General features: G+C 36.7%; 1 protein-coding gene across 5 annotated transcripts in view; it reads left to right on the top strand.

Annotated features, from left to right (window-relative positions):
- MED14 (mediator complex subunit 14) overlaps positions 1–23289 on the top strand; it is a 66300-nt gene that overhangs the window by 11161 nt on the left and 31850 nt on the right. For all 5 annotated transcript variants that reach the window (XM_049107423.1, XM_025468831.3, XM_025468833.3 and 2 more), the window contains exons 4-13: positions 2621–2794; positions 3393–3522; positions 3987–4115; positions 4426–4533; positions 5090–5222; positions 6676–6826; positions 7310–7421; positions 13963–14088; positions 15945–16023; positions 20072–20231. In XM_049107423.1, the coding sequence (XP_048963380.1) occupies positions 2621–2794; positions 3393–3522; positions 3987–4115; positions 4426–4533; positions 5090–5222; positions 6676–6826; positions 7310–7421; positions 13963–14088; positions 15945–16023; positions 20072–20231 (1302 nt within the window). The remainder of the gene's footprint in view (positions 1–2620; positions 2795–3392; positions 3523–3986; positions 4116–4425; positions 4534–5089; positions 5223–6675; positions 6827–7309; positions 7422–13962; positions 14089–15944; positions 16024–20071; positions 20232–23289) is intronic.

Genomic DNA, 23289 nt, shown 5'->3' with positions numbered 1-23289 from the left:
TTACATTCCCACCATCAGTGTATGGGGTTCCAGTTTTTCCATGCTGATACCTGTTATCATTTGACATTTTGATTTTAGCCATCCTATTCGGTGTGAAGGTGGTATTTCATTGTGGTTTTGATCTGCATTTCTCTGCTGACCAATGAGGTTGAATATCTTTTCATGTACTTTTGGTCATTTATGTATTTTTCTTTGAGAAATGTCTATTCAGTGCTCAGATTTGAAAGGAGAATATTATTAACCATATTAACAACTGGCACATGAGTGCTTTAAAAAAAAGATCATTAGGGACCTATATAGTTTCACTAGTAAGTTACTCAAAACTAACATTTTATGTTTACTCATTCGGTTTCTAAGTCAAAGGAGTATAACTGAAGCTAGTGTATTTTGAATTGAGCCAGAGTAGTTTGGAGAATGTCTCATTAATTACCCACATTTAAGGTAGAGCACCATGGGCTGGATGAACTATATTACTGCACTGGGATTGATACATGTCTTCCCAGGAGGAGGGAGGTCTTTGGTATTCTTTGGCTTTGGCTTTTATCTGATAAGCATTTTTACAGTGTCCTGGATTGGAGACTTGAGATGATCTAGATCTGAGTAAAAACCAGCTCAGAAGTTGAGAGAAGTAGGGACGCCTGGGTGGCACAGTCAGCTGAGCATCTGGCTCTTGGTTTTTTGCTCGGGTAGTGATCTTGGGGTTGAGGGATCGAGCCTCACATTTGGTTTCACGCGCAGCGTGGCATCTGCTTGGGATTCTCCGTCTCTCCCTTAGTATCTCCTACTTGTGCTCTTGCTTTCTCTAAAATAAAGAAATCTTTAAAAAAAAAAAAAAAGTTGAGAAGTAGAATCCAAGTGGTTTTAATCTGTTAAAACCAGACAGATTACAGTCCTCCTTTGGTTTCAGGATGGAAAAGGACCTTGCTTGATAGAGATTTATGTACAAAATATCAGGGTCTTTTTTAAAAATTTTTATTTATTTGTGATAGTCACAGAGAGAGAGAGAGAGAGAATGAGGCAGAGACACAGGCAGAGGGAGAAGCAGGCTCCATGCACCGGGAGCCCGACGTGGGATTTGATCCCGGGTCTCCAGGATCGCGCCCTGGGCCAAAGGCAGGCGCCAAACCGCTGCGCCACCCAGGGATCCCAATATCAGGGTCTTTTAATGGACTCCCAACTTACTGTGTGTTAGCACTGTCATAGTTGCTAATAAGAAGTTAATATTGGTGGCATTGATAAAGAAATCCATTTTAGTAGTCATGCAAGGTAGTGCTTCTGGGCAGTCTAGGAGAAGAAACATTTTTTTGGTTCCAGTTTCTCTGATTGTTGGCTGTCTTTCTTTGGGCAGGTGTCTTAAATCTCAATTTTCTTATCGCTAAGGTGATGGTAATTATCTGGTTTTATCTATTTCCTAGAGTTGTGAAGATCAGATAATAAAAATAAATATGGAAATACTGAGAAAATGTAGGGCATTGTATTCAGGTATTAATTGTGAGTGTGATATGTTATTAATTCTGGATACCATGTTCTAAGTTAGCCACTGATAAATTGTAGCATTTTCAAGGCTGCATAAAAAGGGTGGTGAGTCAGAAATTAGGAGATGTAGACTAAATGAAGTGACTTGGAATGTTTAGCTTGAATATAGGGTGGGCTTCTCCTGTGTGAAGGACGTAAGACACATTACTGCTCCAGAATAGAAGATAGAAGTTTCAAAAAAGTTGTTTTCAGCTCTGTGATGAGCTCAGGTAGTTCAAGTACTCTTATGAAATGCATTCAATAGAGAACCGATGGAAAGGATTTCTGTTTGGGGTATGAAACTGGCCTAGATTTCATATAACAGGCAGCATTTATGGAGTATTTTATGTGTTCTGGGCACTGTTCTGAAGGTTTTATGTGCATTAACTTTTTTAAAAAAAGATTTATTTATTGGAGTGCAAGAGCACAGAGTAGGGGGAGGGGCAGAGGGAGAGAATCTCAAGCAGACTCCCCACTGAGTGCAGATCCCAATGTGGGACTCATTCCCACGTCTTAGAAGATCATGACCAGAGCCAAAACCAAGAGTTAGACACTTTAAGACTGAACCACCCAAGTGCTCCCTATATGCGTTAACGCTTAATCTTTAGAACAACCTTACTGAGGTTGGAAATCATTATCTCCATTTCACAGTTGAAAAAACTGAGGCCCAGAGAGGTTAAGTGACTTGCCTAGTTTATATAGGGTTAGCAAGTTTAGAGTTAAAATTGAGACCAAGGCAGTCCGGGTCCAGGAGTCCATTCTTTTAACTACTTTAACAGCCAACTCTAGAAATCTATGAGAGTAAGAAGCATTTTATTTTATTCATTTTTCCTAACTTCTGATATGTATATGCAGTGTTAGGGATGGAGAAATAAATTGGAAAACCTTTTACTTTAAGTGATAGAAGGTTATTGTTTTTAATGTCAAATACAAATGCATTAAATATTTCTTCACGTTACTGGGAAATTTCTTGAAGAAATGTTTCAAAATGTGAAAAACTGTATTAAGGCCCTCAAAGTTTACTTTGGAATGAATAAATGATATTTTTAAGTGGAAAGCAGCCCATTCTCAATAAAACTTAATACATTTACCCTTTGCTTTAAAGATGATTTCAAGCTTTTTAGATCAGCAAGCCATTCTGTTTGTGGATACTGCTGATCGCCTGGCCTCATTAGCTAGAGATGCCCTAGTCCATGCACGCCTGCCTAGTTTTGCCATCCCGTATGCCATTGATGTACTGACTACTGGGTCTTACCCACGACTGCCCACCTGCATTAGGGTAAGTGCATTGCTTACCACTCCCTTTCTCAAAAGTTGAAGACTTTGGCAATGGAGTCTACTGTGTTATTAAGGAGCCCAAAAAATGACTATTCTGTATTTTTAAAACAGCTATTTCATGTAATTGACTTTTTTTTCTCTATAACTAAAATTGAGGCCAAATTGAGTAACTATCAAAATGGATGAATCTTCGTGTATGTGAAGTTAAACATGTGCAAATTAATTTATGTCTATTTCAGATGTAAAAATACTGAATGATGCTTGCTTTTTGAAAGGTTTTGTTTTGTATTTAACTATTATTGTGGTAGTTGTTTACTGACTCGGTGCTATTGCATTTTATATTTTTAAGAAGTGGTAGAAGTTACCTAGTGACATGAACTTGGTTAAATAGAGCATGAAGATCATATGCATTACTGTCTTAGCTGGGTACTGGTGGAATCATTGGAACTGATGCATGATAGTAATGGTCATGTCACTATTATTGGATATAGAAAATGAGTGTTGATTCTCTTGGACAAAGTATGAAAATATTACGTTAAGATAGGCATAGGTAAAGATTGTGTCTTGTACATTATTTTATCACTTAATTTTTTTTGTAGGATAAAATTATTCCTCCAGACCCAATTACCAAGATTGAGAAACAAGCCACACTTCACCAACTCAATCAGATTCTTAGACATCGGCTTGTGACCACAGATCTTCCCCCTCAGTTAGCAAATCTTACAGTTGGTATGTACCTGAAGTTTCTTATGTTTTTTAAAGAATTAACTTTTGTTAGAATTTTTTTTAAAACAATTTTTGGGGGGTTTCATTTTGATGTTTTGGCCTGCAGTTCAGGTGGTGTTCAAATATGTGACTTGTCAATCCGATCATTTCTCTTTAGTACCTAGGGATAAAATTTTAGTACCTGGAGATAAAATGCTGGTATGTGAAGCTGGGAGCAAAGGGATCACCTAGGGCTGGAGGAGAGAGAGGAAGCTCCAGAGTTAGGCCTCAAGAGAAAATTATCAGTTGATGTTAGAAGTGTTAACTGCCTTTGGCTATTGCTTATGCAGGAACTACTGAATTCTTGGACATTTATGAAAGAACTTTCAAGCTATTTAAAATTTCTTTTAAGCAAGACTAAGCTTTCTAGGTTAGCAAGAAGCTGCTTATTTTCTAGCATGGTAGTCATTGTCTTCTTCTTTTAAAAGCAAATGGCCGGGTGAAGTTTCGAGTTGAAGGAGAGTTTGAAGCCACCTTAACCGTGATGGGAGATGATCCAGATGTTCCATGGCGTCTTCTCAAGCTAGAAATTCTAGTTGAGGACAAGGAAACAGGAGGTAAATCACAAATACTGATTTAAATCATAAAAATTCAAATGTTTGTTTTTATATTATTGGAACATTCTTACAGAATAATAAATGTTTAGCAATTTATCCTGTAATTTGAAGCACATGTTATGGTAATCATACCTACCTACTAATCTGTAGAGGCTTTAGTGTTTCTCAAGTATAATGTTCTCTGGTTTTCATAGATAAATTAAGTTCTTTTTTTTTTTATTGTTAGTATACTCTTCCTTAAATGGTACTGTGACATGATCTGTACAGTTTTTTTCTGATTAACCACCTTCTTTTCTCCTGCCAATGGAAGATGGGCGAGCCTTGGTTCATAGTATGCAAATCAACTTTATCCATCAGCTGGTGCAGTCTAGACTCTTTGCTGATGAAAAACCTCTTCAGGACATGTACAACTGCCTACGTATCCTTTTGAAATTTGAGACATATATTTGTAAGGAGTTTGTATGTCCCTCTCCTCCCCACATTTCCATTTGCCTTCCCCCCATCCTGAACTGTAGCAGACTAAACTCTTCCCCTGCCTCCCCACCTTCCTTTATGGGGGTAGAAACAGGGCTGGGAATTGATCAGTGTGAAGAATAATTATACATCTGTAATAAACCAAATTGTACATTTTACTCTTCACTTTGCAGGTAAAAGCAAAAATGAATTAGAAATAGTACTATCTGGAGGAAAAAAATAGTGCTATTTGGTCTACTCATAATTTCTAAACTGTGATCAATTAGCAGGCAACTTGGACCTTATAGTTTGTTTATATTTGTTCAGAATTAAATATGAAGCTTCTTTCTAAGATTGTGCCAGAAATTATAACACTTTTTAAGTATATGTCATTGGAGAAATATAATTCCAGATATTTCTTTCATACCCAGGTTTTGGGGAAACTTTTGTTAAATGAAATTTTGCTTGTACTTCTTGGCTGTTGTAGTGATTTATTAAATCTGCTTAACGAGACCCATCAGATTCTTTCTGCTTATCGCTTCAGTTAGAAGTGCTACATTCCCAAACTCTAATGTTAATACGAGAGCGGTGGGGAGACCTTGTGCAGGTGGAAAGGTACCATGCTGGAAAGTGCCTCTCCCTCTCAGTTTGGAAGTAAGTGAAGTTGATTCTGGTTAGTTCATGCTGTGACTGTTAATACTCTTTGTTTTTTTCTCTCATGCTTCTGATTTACTATAAACCAATAGCTGTGTACCTCTAGCAACATGATTTTATATAGTAAGGTCACTGGTATCATATATACCACATAGAACATTTATAATTGACCCCTTTCTTAGAGCATGGCATGTTTTAAATACATAGATCTCTCTTTGTACTAAGACTTGCTATTCTTAAAATGTTAAATTACTCTGAGCTCATACCAGATGGCTGAAAGACCATTGAGATTGTTGGATATGTTTTTATTTTATTTTTTATTTTTTATTTTTTATTTTTTATTTTTTTTTTAAAGATTTTGTTTTATTTACTCATGAGAGATACAGAGTGAGAGACAGAGGCAGAGACACAGGCAGAGGGAGAAGCAGGCTCCATGCAGGGAGCCTGACGTGGGACTCGATCCAGGGTCTCCAGGGTCACGCCATGGGCTGCAGGCAGCACTAACTGCTGCACCACCGGGGCTGCCCCTGGATATGTTTTTAAAATATGCTTATCACAGTTTTACATTTTGAATTGTGCCCTTTAAAGTCTTTTTTGGGGAAAATTAGTATCAGGCTGTTTCCAGTTCTTGATTCCCTGTTTGAACTTTGCCTGACACTCATTTTCTGTAAAGAAATCAGAGATTAATAGACGCCACTTAGAACACAGGTGGTTTTGTTTTGGGATTTTTTTTTTTTTAAGATTTTATTTAATTATTCATGAGAAAAACACACACACACACACACACACACACACACAGAAGCAGACATAGGCAGAGGGAGAAGCAGGCTCCACGCAGGAAGCCTGATGTAGGACTCGATCCTTGGACTCCAGGATTACGCCCTGGGCTGAAGGCAGGCACTCAACCACTGAGCCACCCAGGCATCCCCCTGGGATTTTGTGTGTGTGTGTGTGTGTGTGTGTGTGTGTGTGTGTGCGCGCGCGTGTTTTTAAATTTTGTCTTTTTTTTTAAGGACATAAATATTCTGTTCAATTATGAATAGCAGTCTTCTCATTATTAATTTATTCCCTCCACAAACATTGAGGGCCTGTCATGTTCTAGACTCTGGCTAAGGTACACAATATTTTTTCTGTTTTATTCCAAAAGTTAATAGGCCGTGTTGGAAAAAAATTATATTAATGTTTCTTTTTTTTCTTGTGGTGCCTGGGTAAGCAGTCAGTTGAGCATCTGACTCTTGATTTGGGCTCAGGTCATGATCTCAGGGTCATGAAATTGAGCCCTGTGTCTGGCTCCACCCTCAATGTGGATTCAGCTTGGGGTTCACTCTCCCTCTCCCTCTGTTCTTTTGCTGTGCATGCATGTTCTCTCTCTCTCTCTCTCTCTCTCTCTCTCTCTCAAATAAGTAAATATATAAATCTGTAAAAAATGAAAATATTTCTTCTTTTCTCTCAGTCAACAGGTTCTTGGGAGAAAAACAGGGACGGCATCTGTTCACAAAGTTACAATTAAAATCGATGAAAATGATGTCTCTAAGCCTTTACAGATTTTTCATGATCCTCCTTTGCCAGCTTCTGATTCCAAATTAGTAGAAAGAGCCATGAAGGTAAGAGATTAAGTGTATCTTAATATTATTTTGATTAAATGAATATATGTAACTTACTATTTATATTTAAACTTTTAGCAGAAATTCTTTAAAATACCAAGTTGCTCCTTAAACCCTTTATGAAACTTGTTATAAACAAATGTTATATATTTGCATTTTTTTATTACTGATGTTATACATAATTTTTTTAATGTTCTTTCAAATTTTTTAACTTAGGACAGATCACCATTTTATTCTGAAGGTCTGCCACTTAATCACTGATAACCAATACATACTATCCTGGTGTACACTTGCCAGAATGTTAGCTGAAGTCTTTAAGCTACCAGTACCATATACTTTTATCTTTTTAAGCTTGCTTGCTTTTACTGGTTAACAGTCAGTGTGATTCTAAAAGGAATTATCTTAAAGAACAATAATGTACTCTTAGGCTTTTAAAGTAAATATGTTTAAATTGCACATATGATTCTGTTGTTGTTTATGCAGATTGACCACTTATCAATAGAAAAGCTCCTGATAGACAGCGTCCATGCACGAGCTCATCAGAAGCTCCAGGAGCTGAAGGCCATTCTGCGAGGCTTCAATGCCAACGAAAACTGTAGGTTCTTTTAAAATTGGCATTTCTTCTTTTTTGTTTATGTTACTATCCACTTTTATTTTACGAAACGTCTTAATACTTTTTTTTCCCTGGTTTTGTTGTGGCGGTTGGGCATTTCTGCATTTTAACTTTAGTGATCTATCAAGCTTGCCCTAATTTTTCTCTTATTTTCTTCTTTCTTATTTAACTTGGCTATATTTTTGAAACATATACATATTGAACCTCCTGAAAGCTTTTTTCCAATTGAAGTGGAAATTATTTTAACATCTTATTATGAATCTTACTTCTTTTATGTCTTCTAAGAATAAGGCAGCTTTGCAGATACTTAAGTTATTTATAAAATACGCATCTCTTTGAGTGAAACAGATTTTATCCCTGGTCTTTTTAAAGATTTTTTTCTTGAATTGTTAATACATCAGCAAGATTCAGGTAAGAAATACAGATACATACACGTAGTGAAAAATCTTCTAAGTTTAGAGCTTTGGGGACAATCATTTAGAGAACCAGTGCTCTCATTCTAGAAATAGTTTCACAGTATCATAATGACCATAGGCACTATCCCTACCCCAGTTGTTTTTGGTTGTGATCACCTCATGCCCACAGTGAACAGCCTTCAATTAAGTGAGCTGATATAGGGAAAGTGCCATAAAAATATCATGTCTTTAATAGCTCTAGTAGCAAAGGTACTGACTTTCATCCTCACAGAGCCCAACTCAGTCCATTCTACTTAAGCAATTTCTTTGGTACCACTTTGATGAATTAAGTAGAAATACTGCCTGAAGGAAAGACCATCAGGAAAATAAATTTGTATTTAGAATACAGTAGTCATTCAAAGAAAGCAAAAGAGACAAAAGTGCAGAAGAAAGTCTGAGCCAAACTAAAGATTAAAGGGAAGGGCAGCTTAACTTCACAAAAATGCAAATATAGGCCTTAAAAAAATAAAGAGTATGATAGACATCTGATGTATGCAGTGGTTAAATCTATTTTGAGGGGGGCATGTCCACTAGCCCCATCAGGGCTTAATGATTTATCAGGTTTTAGTGATTTTAATTTAATTATAAGTTGCAGTGTAAGTCCTCATCCTCTCCTCCCTTTTAATCCCTCAAACAAGGATGTTAAATACTGGCCTTAAGATTTCTTTGTGATTGGAAAGTATAATCAAAACTTTCATTGGGGTTAGAAAGCATGCATAACCGCCCCCCCCCCCCCGTTTTGTTCTTTTTTTTATAGTAGTTTTGAGATAAAATTCACATACATTCACTTGTTCAGTGGTTTCTAACATACTCAGGGTTGTACAACTAGCTCCACAATCTAATTTTAGAACATTTTAATCATTTCTAAAAAAACCTCTGTATGCATTAGCAGCCACTCCCCCATTCATCCCTCCCCTCAGCCCCTGGCAACGACTAGTCCACTTTCTACCACTGTAGCATTGCCTATTCTGGACATCTCACATAAATAAAATTATATAATGTTTGCTCTTCTGCATATTGTTAGCATAGCCTTTTTAAGGTTTGTGCATGTTAAAGCATGCTTTGGTACTTAATTTTTGTTGTCAAATAATCCATTGTACAGATACACCACATTTTGCTTCTCCATTCATCAGTGAGGAGGTCGCATCTGATGTAGTTTTTGGATGTTGATGTGTTTGGTGGGGTCCAGAGCCATCAGCCAAGAAAGAATTCTTGAGATGTCTTTGGTGCAAAGTGGTGATTTTTATTAAAGGATGGGGACAGGACCCGTGGGCAGAAGGAGCTGCTGCCCCAGGATTGTGAGGAGTTATTTATGGTATACTTTGGGGTTGGAGGAAGTAAAGGTGAGGGAAGTTTCAAAAGGATTTTCATATGCAAAAAAGACTCCGGAAACCTAAGGCCTTGCCTTTGTCAAACCAAGGTTGTTTTCCCCCCTAGCAAGGCATTAACATTAAGACAGTTGGGAGCTTCCTGGAGGAATGTTCTACTCTGCCTCCTCAAGTATTCGTTAGTGGGCTGCAGGTGATAAGGACTTTTGATTTTATTTACATTTCTTTCTGCCTTTGTTTCCCACTGCACTTCCTTTTTCTTTTCCTATGATGAATAATGCTGCTGTGACCATGCTTATACAGGATTTTGTGTGGACCTGTTTTCATTTCTCTTGTATGTACCTAGTAGTGGAAGGGCTGGGTCACATGGTAACTCTGTTTTACCTTTTTACACGTTTAACACCACCTTATATCCCATCACCAGTAGTGTATGAGGTTTCCAGTTTCTTCGCACACTTTACCAACACCAGTTACGGTCTTTTGGTTTCTAGCCATCCTCGTGGGTGTGAACTGGTACCTCGCTATGGTTTTGACTTGCATCTCTGCCTAATGATTCTTGAACATCTTGTCATCTATCTTCTATTTCATAGTTTTTAGTCTTACATTTAGATTACATTTTGAGTTAATGTTTGTATGTGGTGTGAAGTAGGGGGTCCAGCTGTGTTCTTTTGTTTGAGGGTGTACAATTCTAGTAACATTTGAAAAAAACAATTTTCCCATCTAATTATCTTGGCTCCCTTGTAAAGAAGATTTTTAAGGATTTTTGCAATCTTAATTTTTTTTATTTCTAACTTTTCAAAATAGTAAAATTCTAAAATTCACTTGTTGGGATTGCAGAAAATCAAGGTTTATGATCTTTTGACAAGCTTGTTTACTTCTTTTTTAAGATTTTATTTATTCATGACAGAGAGAGAGAGAGAGACAGGCAGAGATAAAGGCTGGGGGAGAAGCAGGCTCCCTACAAGGATCCCAATGTGGGACTTGATCCTGGGTACCAGGATCACGCCCTGGGCCAAAGGCGGAAAGAAGTTCAACTGCTGAGCCACCCCGGCGTACCAACTCTGGTTTACTTCAATATCATCCGTAAACAACTCTTAGTTGTAGTAAGTAAAAAGCTTAGTATGATTGCCCAGGGGATATTTAAATTAATTTGAAAAATAGACTAACCAAGTTTTTATAGAAGAATAGTTTTGCGTCTTGTTAATATGCAACAAGTCAGAAAGATTTTTTCATCAGTGCCATTTTGTAGAGATTTCACTGGTTGGGCAGCCAGAAGGTCTGAGTTGAGGTGCATGCTCTTGAACAGTAGTATTTTTGGGGTACCATTCTCATCTGTAACTCAAAGATGTTTAGTCCAGGCTTTTCCTAGATCTCTAACTCTAGTGGGAGTGTGTGCTCCAGCAGTGGTTTTCATGTTCCAGGTGTCTGTAGAGTTCTGGGTGTGAGAGAAGGGTGCTTTGGAGACTGTACTGTGTTTTGGAGGAGAGATAGGTACTTGCATGTGGGGTTGGGCCCCTCAGACCTGCTTTAATCAGAACAGTTCTGGAAATGAGGACTTGCTGTAGGAGAGGGCCTACTGGTCCACCATTTTATGACATATGCTTAAACTTGTTTTTAAATTCCTGTTCATGCATTTATATATTTCCTGTAGTCTTACCTGATCCCTTTTGTGATGGGAAAGCATGCTTTAGTCAGATCCTTTACTAGGACAAAGGGCTATTCGTGGAATCCTTTAGTGCAATCACCCTTAAATCACATGGCTTTTCTTCCCACTCCTCACTGGTATAAGCCAGGGAAATGAGTAGCTTGGACAAGGGAGCATTTCAAGGGAGGGCTGGGGGGATGTACAGACAGCAGGTTTTGGTCAGGCTAGATGGCAGTGTGTGATTTCGTGGGAATGGGAACATCTCCAGAGAGTAGGCAGAACTTTAGAGAGAAGGTCAAAAAAGGCAGTGCAAGGCACTTAATGTCACTTGCCAGTTGGCCCATTTGCAGCATTCCTGTCTCTTGAAAGCCAGGGGAGTCTCCCTTGTGTTGTGGAGAATCAGGGTATCAAGGGCAGTTTGGAAGCTGTGAACCACATGCAGCTCTTCCTAATTGGGCTTAATTGCCTCTCTTTAGTCTTCACATTTTATATTACTCTGTACTTGTCCATTCCTCATCTGGTCCTCAATAAATAGAAGATTTCTATATTCCTGCTGCAGGAAAAAGTGGTGTACTATCCTGTCATCTTGCACAGCCTTTAATTCCCTTTCTATATTTTATTTGTAAATTTTGCTCTTTTTAGATACCTTCAAACCAGTTGCCTTTAAATGCTTAGGGCCTTATATATATATTTTTTTTAATTTTTTTAAATTTATTTATGATAGTCACAGAGAGAGAGAGAGAGAGAGGCAGAGACACAGGCAGAGGGAGAAGCAGGCTCCACGCACCGGGAGCCCGACGTGGGATTTGATCCCGGGTCTCCAGGATCGCGCCCTGGGCCAAAGGCAGGCGCCAAACCACTGCGCCACCCAGGGATCCCCCCCTTTTTTTTTTTTTTTTAATATTTTATTTTCTGTAAAGAAAATAAGGACATTGGCCATTATTAGGGATACACATAAAAGTGTTTTTTACCTTTTGACTGTGCTTTCTAGATTCTTCTCTGATGCCCTGTCTTTTCAAAAATATTCAATTTTTATCATTACATTGAAATTATAATCGTTATCCCAATTGTCAGAATTAGTTTTACACCATTGCTACACTTTAAAAATGACTTTGCTAGAGAAAGACAATTATCCTATGATCTCATGCATGGAATTTAAGAAACAAAACAGAGGATCATAAGGGAAGGAAGGGAAAAATTAAACAAAATGAAATCAGAGAGGGAGACAGACCATAAGAGACTCTTAATCACAGAAACCAAACTGAGGGTTACTGGAGGGGAGGTGGATGGGGAGGGGCAGGGTAACTGAATGATGGGCATCAAGGAGGGCATGTGACATAATGAACTCTGGGTGTGGGTGTTACAAGACTGATGAATCACCGAACTCTACCTCTGAAACTAATAATACACTGTATGTTAATTAATTGAATTTAATTTTAAAAAAATGATTTTGCTTTAAAGAATATGTTCCTACTCCATTAAGAATTAAAATAGTTAAAGTTGTGTTAAAAATCAGTAATTTTGCTTCAAATCTGTAAGCACTGTTTATTAACATAGTAAATTCAGCAAAACATAATTTGAACTAATTTGTCACACTGCTCTGAATTATAAAATACCGTAAAAGAAATTTCTGTTTGTACCTTTTTGTTCTTCTGTGTTTGTTTTAGGTGATAGTTCTGCTGGCTGTGTATGTTAAACATCTCTTTGCAAATATGTAGTAATCTACTTGAAAGCAGTTTTCATCTGATTAAATATGTCTCCTTTTTTTTGGCTTTATTAACTTGTTTGATAATTTCTTTGTATAGATAGCACTAATGGTAACTTCACCCATTTTAATTATTGTGCAAATTCCTAATAAGAGGTTTTGGTTTGTTTCTTTGATTCATAAAGGACTATAGGAAATGCACGTTGTTGAGCACTTTGCTTTTTAAAGCACCTTTACAAACTTGTCATTTCTTCCTCCTAAGGATCCATGGCATGGACAGGAAGATGTTATTATTCTTGTTTAACAGAGTAGCACAGAGAAGTCACACCTGGTGAAAGGCTGGGCCTACATTACCACTCTCCTCACTGCCAGCCTTTTCTTCTGTGCCATAGCGTTAGAGGAACGTGGTAACTAGAAGAGCATATTCCTTTTATAACTCCTCAATCTGATCAGCACAGGCTGTGCTTTCAGTACTTTGCTCCTTTACTCAGTTTTGTTACCCCAGTTTGTAGGATTAAGGGAAGAGTTAATTGGGCCTGGTGGAAATACTATGAACCTCTAGAAGAAGTATACTGGCAGCTTTGGGAATTGGTATTTAACAATTGCTTGCTTTTATTTCATCTGTGACTTGAAAATAAGGTTATATAAATAACTGGAAAAAATTTTTTTCCTAAATAAGCGATGTTTAGTGGTTTTCAAGTGTGTGTGTGTGTGTGTGTTTTAATTTAACACATGAGCCCTAATTGCCAGAAAACCTCTGCTTATGAAGAATGGCATTGAAAATATTGAGGCTGTAGATGAGATTTATTCTATTTACCAAACAATTTTCTTCCCACTATATCAAAATGAAAATCCTTAAAAACTAATTTACTAGTAATTACTGAATGAAGGTAAACTAGAACTCAGCTCACTGCTGAAGTTTGTTTTCACGAGCTCTTCTAATCTTTTTTTTCTTTTTTTTAAGATTTTATTTATTCATGAAAGATACAGAGAGAGAGGCAGAGAGACTCAGGCAAAGGGAGAAGCAGGCTTCATGCAGGGAGCCCGATGCAGGACTGGATCCCGGGACTCCAGGATCATGCCCTGAGCCAAAGGCAAATGCCCAACCACTGAGCTACCCAGCCATCCCTCTTTTAACCTTTTTTAAAAGACTCAGGATTTTTTTTGCTGTAGTATTTGAGAGGGGTATGTTTGTTTCAAGTCTCCTCGAGGAATACATTCTTCCTTTTGAGCCACTACATTGACATAATAGTACTATTCCAATTTTGCAAAGCCATATTTTTCCTCTGACATATAGGATTGTTTGATCATTTGTTTCTACTCATTGAGAAATAATTTTTTCTGGAAAACATTCAGATAGAAATATAATCTTTTATTCTTAACCATTCAGCTTCCATAGAGACTGCGCTTCCGGCTCTTGTTGTTCCCATTTTGGAGCCCTGCGGTAATTCTGAGTGTCTACACATTTTCGTAGACTTGCATTCTGGAATGTTTCAATTGATGCTTTACGGACTTGGTAAGTTACTTAATGATATAGTCACTTAGCATAAGGAAAAACATTTTAACAAAAGTACACTAAAGTGTTTCTGCCATTAGGTATTGGAGGGGGTGGTATCAGTAGTACAGAAAGTAGATGTGAAAGGAAGAACTCTAGCTGACGTCTGTTCCTTGGGGCCAATTTTAAGCCTACTTTGGATTTTCTTGTATAAAATTAAACTTCCCAATATGAAGTTCATTCATGTTTCTCTTATGTAAAAGTATAATAAGATTAATGGCTGGTGTTTTTTAGATTAACAATACTGCCACTAGTAGTTGGGTGACATGGAAATGACTATAGGGGATTCTGATGTCACTCATGACTGCCGAACAGGTTTTTGACCGTGTAAACATATAAAAGATGACTTGGGGTACAGAATCCTGGAGAACAGGAGGTTTTTTCTTGGTCTAAACACAGTAGACATTAACGTTGGATTTCTAACAAGTTCTGTTACCAAGTTGGTGTTTTGAAATGATGAATCACTTGGAACGTGGTGGTTTTGCTTTGCTAATAGAACAGTGTTCTTGCACATATTAGTACATTTACTGTTTGAAATTAATATAAGCCAGATTGATGAAATAGAAGGTTTTCTGGTTATACTGTATAGCTCTAAGGATAAACTTTTCAATGAATTGTTTATGGAAGTTTGCCCTCATTACTTTGAATCTCTTTGCATTTATGATGGCTAAATGATAAGTGGCACACTTGGGAATTACCTTTAATTATGGTTCCAAAGCACAAGGCAAATGTTCTTCAAAACTTTTTGTATTTAACTGTTTTCTTGACTAATTTACACAATACGCACTCATAAATAAGGAAGATGAACATATAAAAATGAGAGAAACAAAAATTAGTTACCTGTTGGCAGTCTTGCTTGTTTTAGAGGGTATGTACTTGGCTCCACTCAGGCTGCCATAACAAAGAACCACAGGGAGGGTTGCCAAAACCATAGAAATTTATTTTATCACAATTTTGGAGTTTGGAAGTCAAGATCAGGTTGCCGGCATGGTTGAGTTATGGTGAGGGCTCTGTTCCTGACTTGGAGGCTAGGCTTTCTCTCCGTCATCACATGGCAAAAAGGAGAGAGAGCAAGCTCTCTGGTGCCTCTTATAAGAACACCAATAACCACATGACCTCAGTCCCACCCTCATGACTTTGTCTTAACCTTATTATCTCCCAAAGACCCCCACCTCTAAATACCATCACATTAGGAGTTTAGGGCTTCAACATACAAATTTTGGAGGTCACAGTTTAATCCATAGTCATGCTGTTCTAATTTTCTCTATACTTTTTTCTTTAGTTGAAATCATTTTATATTGTTTTTTGTGTAGCATGCTATTACAGCATTTTTTTAGTCATTAAAAAGTCTAATAAGTGATGTTTAGCAAGCTTAACTTAAGCCAACAGCTCTTACTTATGCCAGAAATCATTTGTTTAATGAATAAACATTTTAATGGAGTTTTATAGTTTTTGCATTTTTAAGGTTCTAAGTTTAGTAATCCAAGGAGTTTGAAATACATGTAAGTGAAAAATAATTAACTATACCAAGAGTTTTGGGAATTAAAATGTAGGCAAAGAATTCATATATTTGTTACTTGTTCTTCCCACTAGTCTGCTTTTGCTATTAATTAGTTGTCTTAACTATAACTCTCTAAGTGTTAAAGAGGCTAAACAAATTAGGTTGATTTCTGCCTAGTGATACATTTAATTGAGGTTTTCTCTGACTTAAAAATGACACTACTTTCTGCATAAAACAATAATTCTCATTTAAGTTTTGGCCTCCATATTTTGTGCCTTGTGTAAGCAACGAATTAATGAAGTGCTATATTCTATAGACCAGGCCACGCTGGATGACATGGAGAAGTCTGTGAATGATGATATGAAACGAATTATTCCTTGGATTCAACAACTGAAGTAAGCTTATTTATTTAGCTCAAGACTAAAAATGGAATGTTATTTTGACATGATATATTTTCTTCTCCATCATTACTCTTGGTCACTTACTGTCCTTAATGTTTATGACATGAAACTTGAGCACCTTCTGGTATTTGGAATCAAAATTCTTTTGGAATAGGGCCAAGGTGGCAGTGTTTTGTATCCAGTTCCCCTCTAGAACAAATATAGGTATGAAGGGCATGAGACTCCACTCTTCATTCCTTGCCATATTTCCTGCTATAAAAGCACTGTACATATCACTCAAACAATGAATTTTATTGAATTTGATATTCTCTGCGATAGTCTTACTTGTTCTTACCCATGATAATCTCCATGGTATGAATCTACCAGCTGACACTTCCAAAATAGTTATTTCTGCTTCTCGAATGCTGTCATTCAATACCATCTCAGAATCTTTTGAATGCTTCATACTGTTAAACTAAAAAACATTGAAAACGGAACTAGAGATAATTCTGTGAGGTTTCATTACTATCATGGTACACAGAGGTACCATTATGGCAAACAAAGTCTCTTTTAAAATTAATAAAACAAAATTCCAAGGGATAAAAATAAATTTCAGAGATCAAAACCCAAACTGGCAAATAGAGAACTGGGAGGGTTAGACTGTTCACAGAGATCTGTTGATTTTGTGATCTACCCTATCCCTTCTCCTTTTGCCAGTTTGAGTTGTGTAAATATTTGAAGAATCTACTATAATCAAGTAATGTTTTCATTAACAAGACATGATTTTTAATGCCAGTAGATAGATAATGTTTTGTGAGCCTCCTTTTGAACAGCTGCTTAGTTCAACTGTATATGAAAAATGATAATCAGGGACGCCTGGGTAGCTCAGTGGTTGAGCGTCTTCCTTTGGCCCAGGGCGTGATCCCTGGGGTCTTGGAATCGAGTCCCACATGAGTCCCATATTGGGCTCCCTGCATGGAACCTGCTTCTCTCTCTGCCTGTGTCTCTGCCTCTCTCTCTCTCTCTCTCTCTCTATCTCTCATGAATAAATAAATAAAATTTTTAAAAAATGGTAATCATTCTGGGTAATACATTCCAGAATTTTTAGCGATTTAACATTTTTTTTGTGTATTTGGCTAAACAAATAAGGTTTAAATACTTAAATGCTTAGTAACTCACATCTTGCATAATTTGAGGATATCTGGCAGTCCAGCTAGCAGAAATATAAGCTAAAACCAGAAGGCTAAGTCTCCAAAGCCTTAAACTTATCAAATATGTCTCTGTACTTAAACACATAATTTCTAAAAAAGATCCCTTCGTTATCACTTACAGTAGTGCTTCTCAGATGATCTTTGGTGGACGACCAGTTTATTCCTAAGCTTTCGTGGGACATTAATGTTTTTGAAATAATTTTATTGAAGTATAATTTCTGTACCATAAAATTACCCATTTTAAGTGTATGATTCAATGACTTGTAAATTTACTGAGTTTTGCAGCCATAACCACAATCCAGTTTTCAGGCATTTGGAACATTTTCATCACTTCAAAAAGGTGTTCATTTACAGTTAACCCCATTCCCAGCCTCAGCCCCAGGCAATTATGAATCTACTTTCTTTTAAGATCTTTTTTTCTGGGCATTTCATATAAATGGAATCAAGACATGTGGTCTGTTGTGACCAGCTTCTTTCACTTAACCATGTTTTGAGGTTCATCCGTGTTGTACCAGGTATCAACGCTTAATTTCTTTATGGCTGAATAATACTCCATTATATGGCTATGTACCACATTTTGCTTATCCATTCATAAATTGTTGGACACTTGGCTTGTTTCACCTTTTTTTTTTAAGATTTATTTGAGAGCACACACATAAGCAGGGGGAGGGGCAGAAGGGGAGAGAGAATCTTAAGGTACTCCCCGCTGAGCAGGAGACTGACTCAACCTGAGATCATGACCTGAGCCAAAATCAAGAGTTGACCACTTAACTGACTGAGCCACCCAGGCACCTCTGGGTTGTTTCACTTTTCAGCTATTTTGAATAATGCTGCTTGATATTCATGTGTGAGTTTATGTGTGGACTTAAATTTTCATTCCACTAGGAGTGGAATTGCTGAGTTACACAGTAAATTTATGTTTAACTTTTTGAAGAAACTGCCAAACCAGTTTCCAGAGTAGCTGTGCCATTTTAAAATCACATCTCAGCAGTATTTGAGGATTTCCATTTCCGAGTCCTTGCCAACATTTGTTATGGTTTTTGACTATAGCCATCCTAGTGAGTATAACGAGGTATCACACTGTTGTTTTCATTTATATTTTTCTAATGACTGATGATGAGTATTCATGTGATTACTTTTCTTAAAACGTGCAATGAAAACATTCTACAAAAAAAGATGAAAAAACATGTGTAACATATAAGTCCCATTTTTTTAAATTGTAAGAACCAACAGAAAAAATTATCTCAGTAAACATAATCAGAGCAAACAGTATAAAACTAAAAAATCTGTACACGTTTTTTATTGGAACTGTACATGGGCAGTTAATACAGAAAATTACTCTTAATGCTTAGATTTTTTTGTTCCATGAAATCAAAACAAAAAGTCAAGAGTAAAATGGTAATGCCGTATGTGCTTTGAAAAGAGTATCTTGTATTTATAATTTATCTAAACACATTTGTATATATTTAGGATTTATATTGTATTAATGTTGTCTTGTATTTAGAATTTTTAACATGACAAATGAGTTTCTTGCTCATTGTAACTTAATCTAGATTGGAAGGATAATGCTAATTACAGGAGACAACGTATATGTTAACTTTTTCTGTTTTTCTTTTAAAAGCATACTTAATAGAGTTATCAGTCTCACAAAGTCTCACATGTTGATTGGACTGGAAGTAGATATTTGAAAGCAGTTTTAGCAAGTTCAGAATAGTCATTTTTAGCTTTTATCTAAAACGAAGGAAGTACCATATTTTCAAAATTTGTCTTCATTTCTTCATTTATAGCCAGTTCTAGCAATTGATCCTGTGAAGTTGCAGCTAAATTTAAGTTGTTTTTCACTGGGGAAAAAAAGTGCTTTCTAGACTTTATCCATTTTTGGATAATAGTTGTGACAAACTTCCCTTAAAACATCGTATGTTATGACATGGTTTTACTGCACGTGATTAGTACAAAGTTTGTACCACATGCAGCTCACTACACAAAAGCAACAGCACCCAAACTAGTCATACTCTGTTTAGCAGGGCCAGCCTACTGATTATGAGCTTGGATGTTGTGATAATTGTTACATTGCTATGGAAAGTTTATAAATTTGTATTCTTATTTTCTGTAGTTATTTCATTGTGAATCAGTGAGAGTTTGTAAACCAGTCATTTTATGACATGATTTTACTGCACCGGACTAATACAGTATGTTTTCCATACTTTACACACACACACACACACACACACACACACACACACACACACACAGTGTCTAGACTCAAGGATAGCTAATCAAATAAAAGAAGTGAGAGGAGTACTATAAAAAGCATCAAACTGAAATCTGTTGGCTTAACTGAAAGGAGGGAAAGAAGATAATTAATAGTTACTGGCACCTGCTAGATAGAACTATCACTTTAAACATACACAGTATAACAACTGGAACTATATCTCCAGTGATACTAGAAAAATTAGGTAGCTTTATACCTATTTATTATTCTATTTTGTTTTATAAACACCAGATATTTTTTAAAAGATGTTGAGATTAGTTACTGCTGTCTTAATAAACCATAGGAAATCTGTCATCTTCTGTAATACACTGCTACAGTGTCCTAGCCTTAATATTAGTTAATTCTACATTATGACTGAACAGAATCATTCACATAGCAGTTTCAGCTCCTTAAACTACAACTAACTGACCAATGTAAAACTTGAGAAATGATTCATCATTATCGTCTTTTTACTGTTCAGTTAAGTTTCAGATTAATTGTAACCTTTTAGTGGTCTTCAGTAATGGATTTACAGATCAGTTGCACACAGTTAATCAGAAGAATCTGATTTTGTGATGTGAATTGTCTCCTTTCAATTAAGGTTTTGGCTTGGACAACAGCGTTGCAAACAATCTATAAAACATCTGCCTACAATAAGCAGTGAAACATTGCAGCTGTCCAATTACTCAACCCATCCTATTGGAAATCTTTCTAAGAATAAGCTGTTCATTAAACTTACCCGTCTTCCACAGTACTACATTGTAAGTATGCAGAAGGGGGGGGGGGGGATTTGGGTGATCAAGCTCAGTGATTCTATTACTATTTCACGTGATTTATTGCTTAATTTAATTTGCAAATATATTTTATTGGATATTTGACTTTAGTGATTCTTAACCTAGGAGGTAGGGATGAGGGAGAGAAGAAAATCATGTGTTTAAGAAATGATACAGTGATCAGGCAGGGTTGGGGAATATAGGGTATGTCTTCATCCCTCACCCTCGGATCTTTCCTGTAGCGAGGCCTAGTTTCTGCTTGCGATGAAGCATGTCCTCTATATAGGAGGAAAAACTTTGAAAGCACTACTGTGATGGTGTGGAGATGTTTTGGTGTCAGATAAACTTTCTTGATTTTAATTTAATGTTAACTTGCATAATACATCCTTTTAAATATGACTAACTGAAGTAGCTTTATATTCTCCTTAATTGATTAAAGGCACACACACACACATATATATATAGATATTTTGATTGCATATACCTTTCAGGGCACAGTAAGATCCTTTCTTCTATTTTCACTCTTTCTAGGTGGTTTCTAGTTTGTTTCTTTGAGATCTTTAAATGGTTAAAAGTTGCAAGAATTTGAAATATGAACTCACCCTAAATATATTTCCCTGCTTGTAGGAATTTTCTACGTATACCAAGTAGATATTTTTGGCTAAGAATCTAAGATGTTTGAAAAACTTAAGATTGTTGGTTGCAGGTAATGGAGGTGAAGTTTTTTAAGGTTTTGAGCTATATTTTTAAAAGATACCATCTTTAAAAAAGGTACCCTGCATAACCTGACATATCTTAAATTAGCATTATTTATGTAGAGCAGTAGTTTGTCACTGATGTGAATTTCACTTTTTTCCTGAATTTTAAGACCCCAGCTGTGGAACTAAATTTGATACATGATAAAGGATTGTTGTTTCCATTCTTGGTGAGCTGCCTGGTGTACATATAAAATGATATTCAGAATACACACATAATAACCAAACCTTTGAACACACAAAGATCCTTATACTTAGCCACAGAGTAAATGGTTTTATTATTTCTGACCTTACTTAATATCATCAGAAACCAGGTGTTAGTTTCAATGATTAATGATTTATTGTGGAGCAATAATTTGTTTCACATGGCTTACACCAAAACTGAAAGTATGTTTCTCTTCATCCTTCTTACTTCTCACTTAGGGATGATACATTCATAGAAGTGGGAGAAACTACTGTGGAAAGGCTTGGTCTGCCCTTATACTTCTGTCAGCTTTATTAAGATATAATTTATACGGGAAAAATTTAGACTTTTTATATCTGAGTTGTAATAAATGCTTACACTATTGTAATTCCCCTCTCAGCAGAACACAGAACAGATGTCACCTCCAAAATGCCCTCATACTGTTGCTTTATAATCAGATGCTCCCCCCCTCTCAGCTGATGACCCCTGACTACCTGTTTCTGATTATATCACATTGCCCATCAGTCTAGTTTCTTTGACTCAGCAAGCATGACGCCTTTGATTTTCATCCACATTGTGATGTATATTATAATTCATTCCTTTAATTGGAGTAGTATTCATGGTAAGGATGTACCACAGTTTATTTAACCAGTCTCTGGTGATAGGACATCAGGGTTACTTCCAATTTGGGGCAATTCTGAATAAAGCAGCTGTAAGCATTTGTGTATACGTGTGTGTGTGTGTGTGTGTGTGTGTGTGTGTGAATAGGTTTTCACTTCTTTTAGATAAGTAGGAGTGGGATTGTTGGGTTAGATTATAATGTCAGTGTATGTTTAGCTTTATAAAAAATTGCCAAAGGGTTTTCCAAAGAGGCTGGGCCATTTTGCATTTCTGATGGCAATAAAAGAGAGTTCTAGATGCTCTGCATTCTTGTCACCACTTGGTACTATAATATTTAAATTTTAGCCATTCTGGGGGCACCTGACTGGCTGAGTTGGTGGAGCATGCAACTCTCGATCTTGGGGTGGTGAGTTTGAACCCCACATTGGGCGTAGAGATTACTTAAAAATTTAAAAATCTCTGAAAAAAATAAATTTTAGCCATTCTGATAGGGGTATAGTGGTATTTTATTGTAGTTTTATTTTATGCTGCCCTAATGTCTGATGATATTGAATATCTTTTCATGTGTTTTTTTGGTCATCTCTTTATCTTCTCTGGTGAAACATCCATTTTCCTTTTAATTTTTCCATTTCCTCAGGTGTATCATTGTGGTAGTAGGTGCTAGCCTAAGAATTCCTGGAAGAGAGTGCATAGGAAGGTGGGGGATGAGGGAGAGAAGGGAGGCAGGAAGAGAGACGGAAAGCATATGGCAGAGCAATAATGGTCCAATGGCATTTATTTCTCCCCCTTGAGTATTTAGGGGACTTTTCTTAAATTTTAGGTAGATGCTGAAGGTAAGCTGTTTCAAATGGGTAGTGACTAAGAGCAAGGTCTCTGGAGGCAAACTGGGGTTGAAGCATGAGTCCATCACTTCTCAGCTCTTGAGACTTTGGGCAAGTAACCTAAGTATTTTGTGCCTCAGTTTCTTCATCAGAAAAATGAAAGTAATCCTTCTTTACTAGATTCATTAAGAGGACTGAAGAGGTTAACATGTGTCACGTACTTAGGACAGTACCTGGCACATAGTACTCTTCTATCAGTGTTTACTATTGTTGGTCATGAGATCCTTATCCTCACAGTGACCACATTTATCAGGGTTTATTTTTATATGCTTCCAATTTTGAGAGTTAGTTGTCATTTTTCTCTGCTATAACTGGAATTCTTAGGAGGTTTTTTTTTTTTTTAAGATTTTATTTTTGAGTAATGTCTACCCAATGTGGGGCTTGAACTCACAACCCTGAGATAAAGAGTTGCTTGCCTGCTCCACCAACTGGTCCAGCTGGGCTCCCCCTAGGATATTTTAATGGTTAAGGGAAATGGCAATTTAAAGCAGAAACCATTCTAGAAAATCTAGCAGACCTGCTGGACTTAAGCATATAGTGTTTTAAGCTGAAGTATGAAAGTCCAGAACACTTAATGCTATAATAGTTCAAATGTCCCATTTGCT

Source organism: Canis lupus, chromosome X (genome assembly GCF_003254725.2).
Source record: "Canis lupus dingo isolate Sandy chromosome X, ASM325472v2, whole genome shotgun sequence".
NCBI lineage: Eukaryota > Metazoa > Chordata > Mammalia > Carnivora > Canidae > Canis > Canis lupus.
This window is presented reverse-complemented; position numbering and strand designations above follow the sequence as displayed.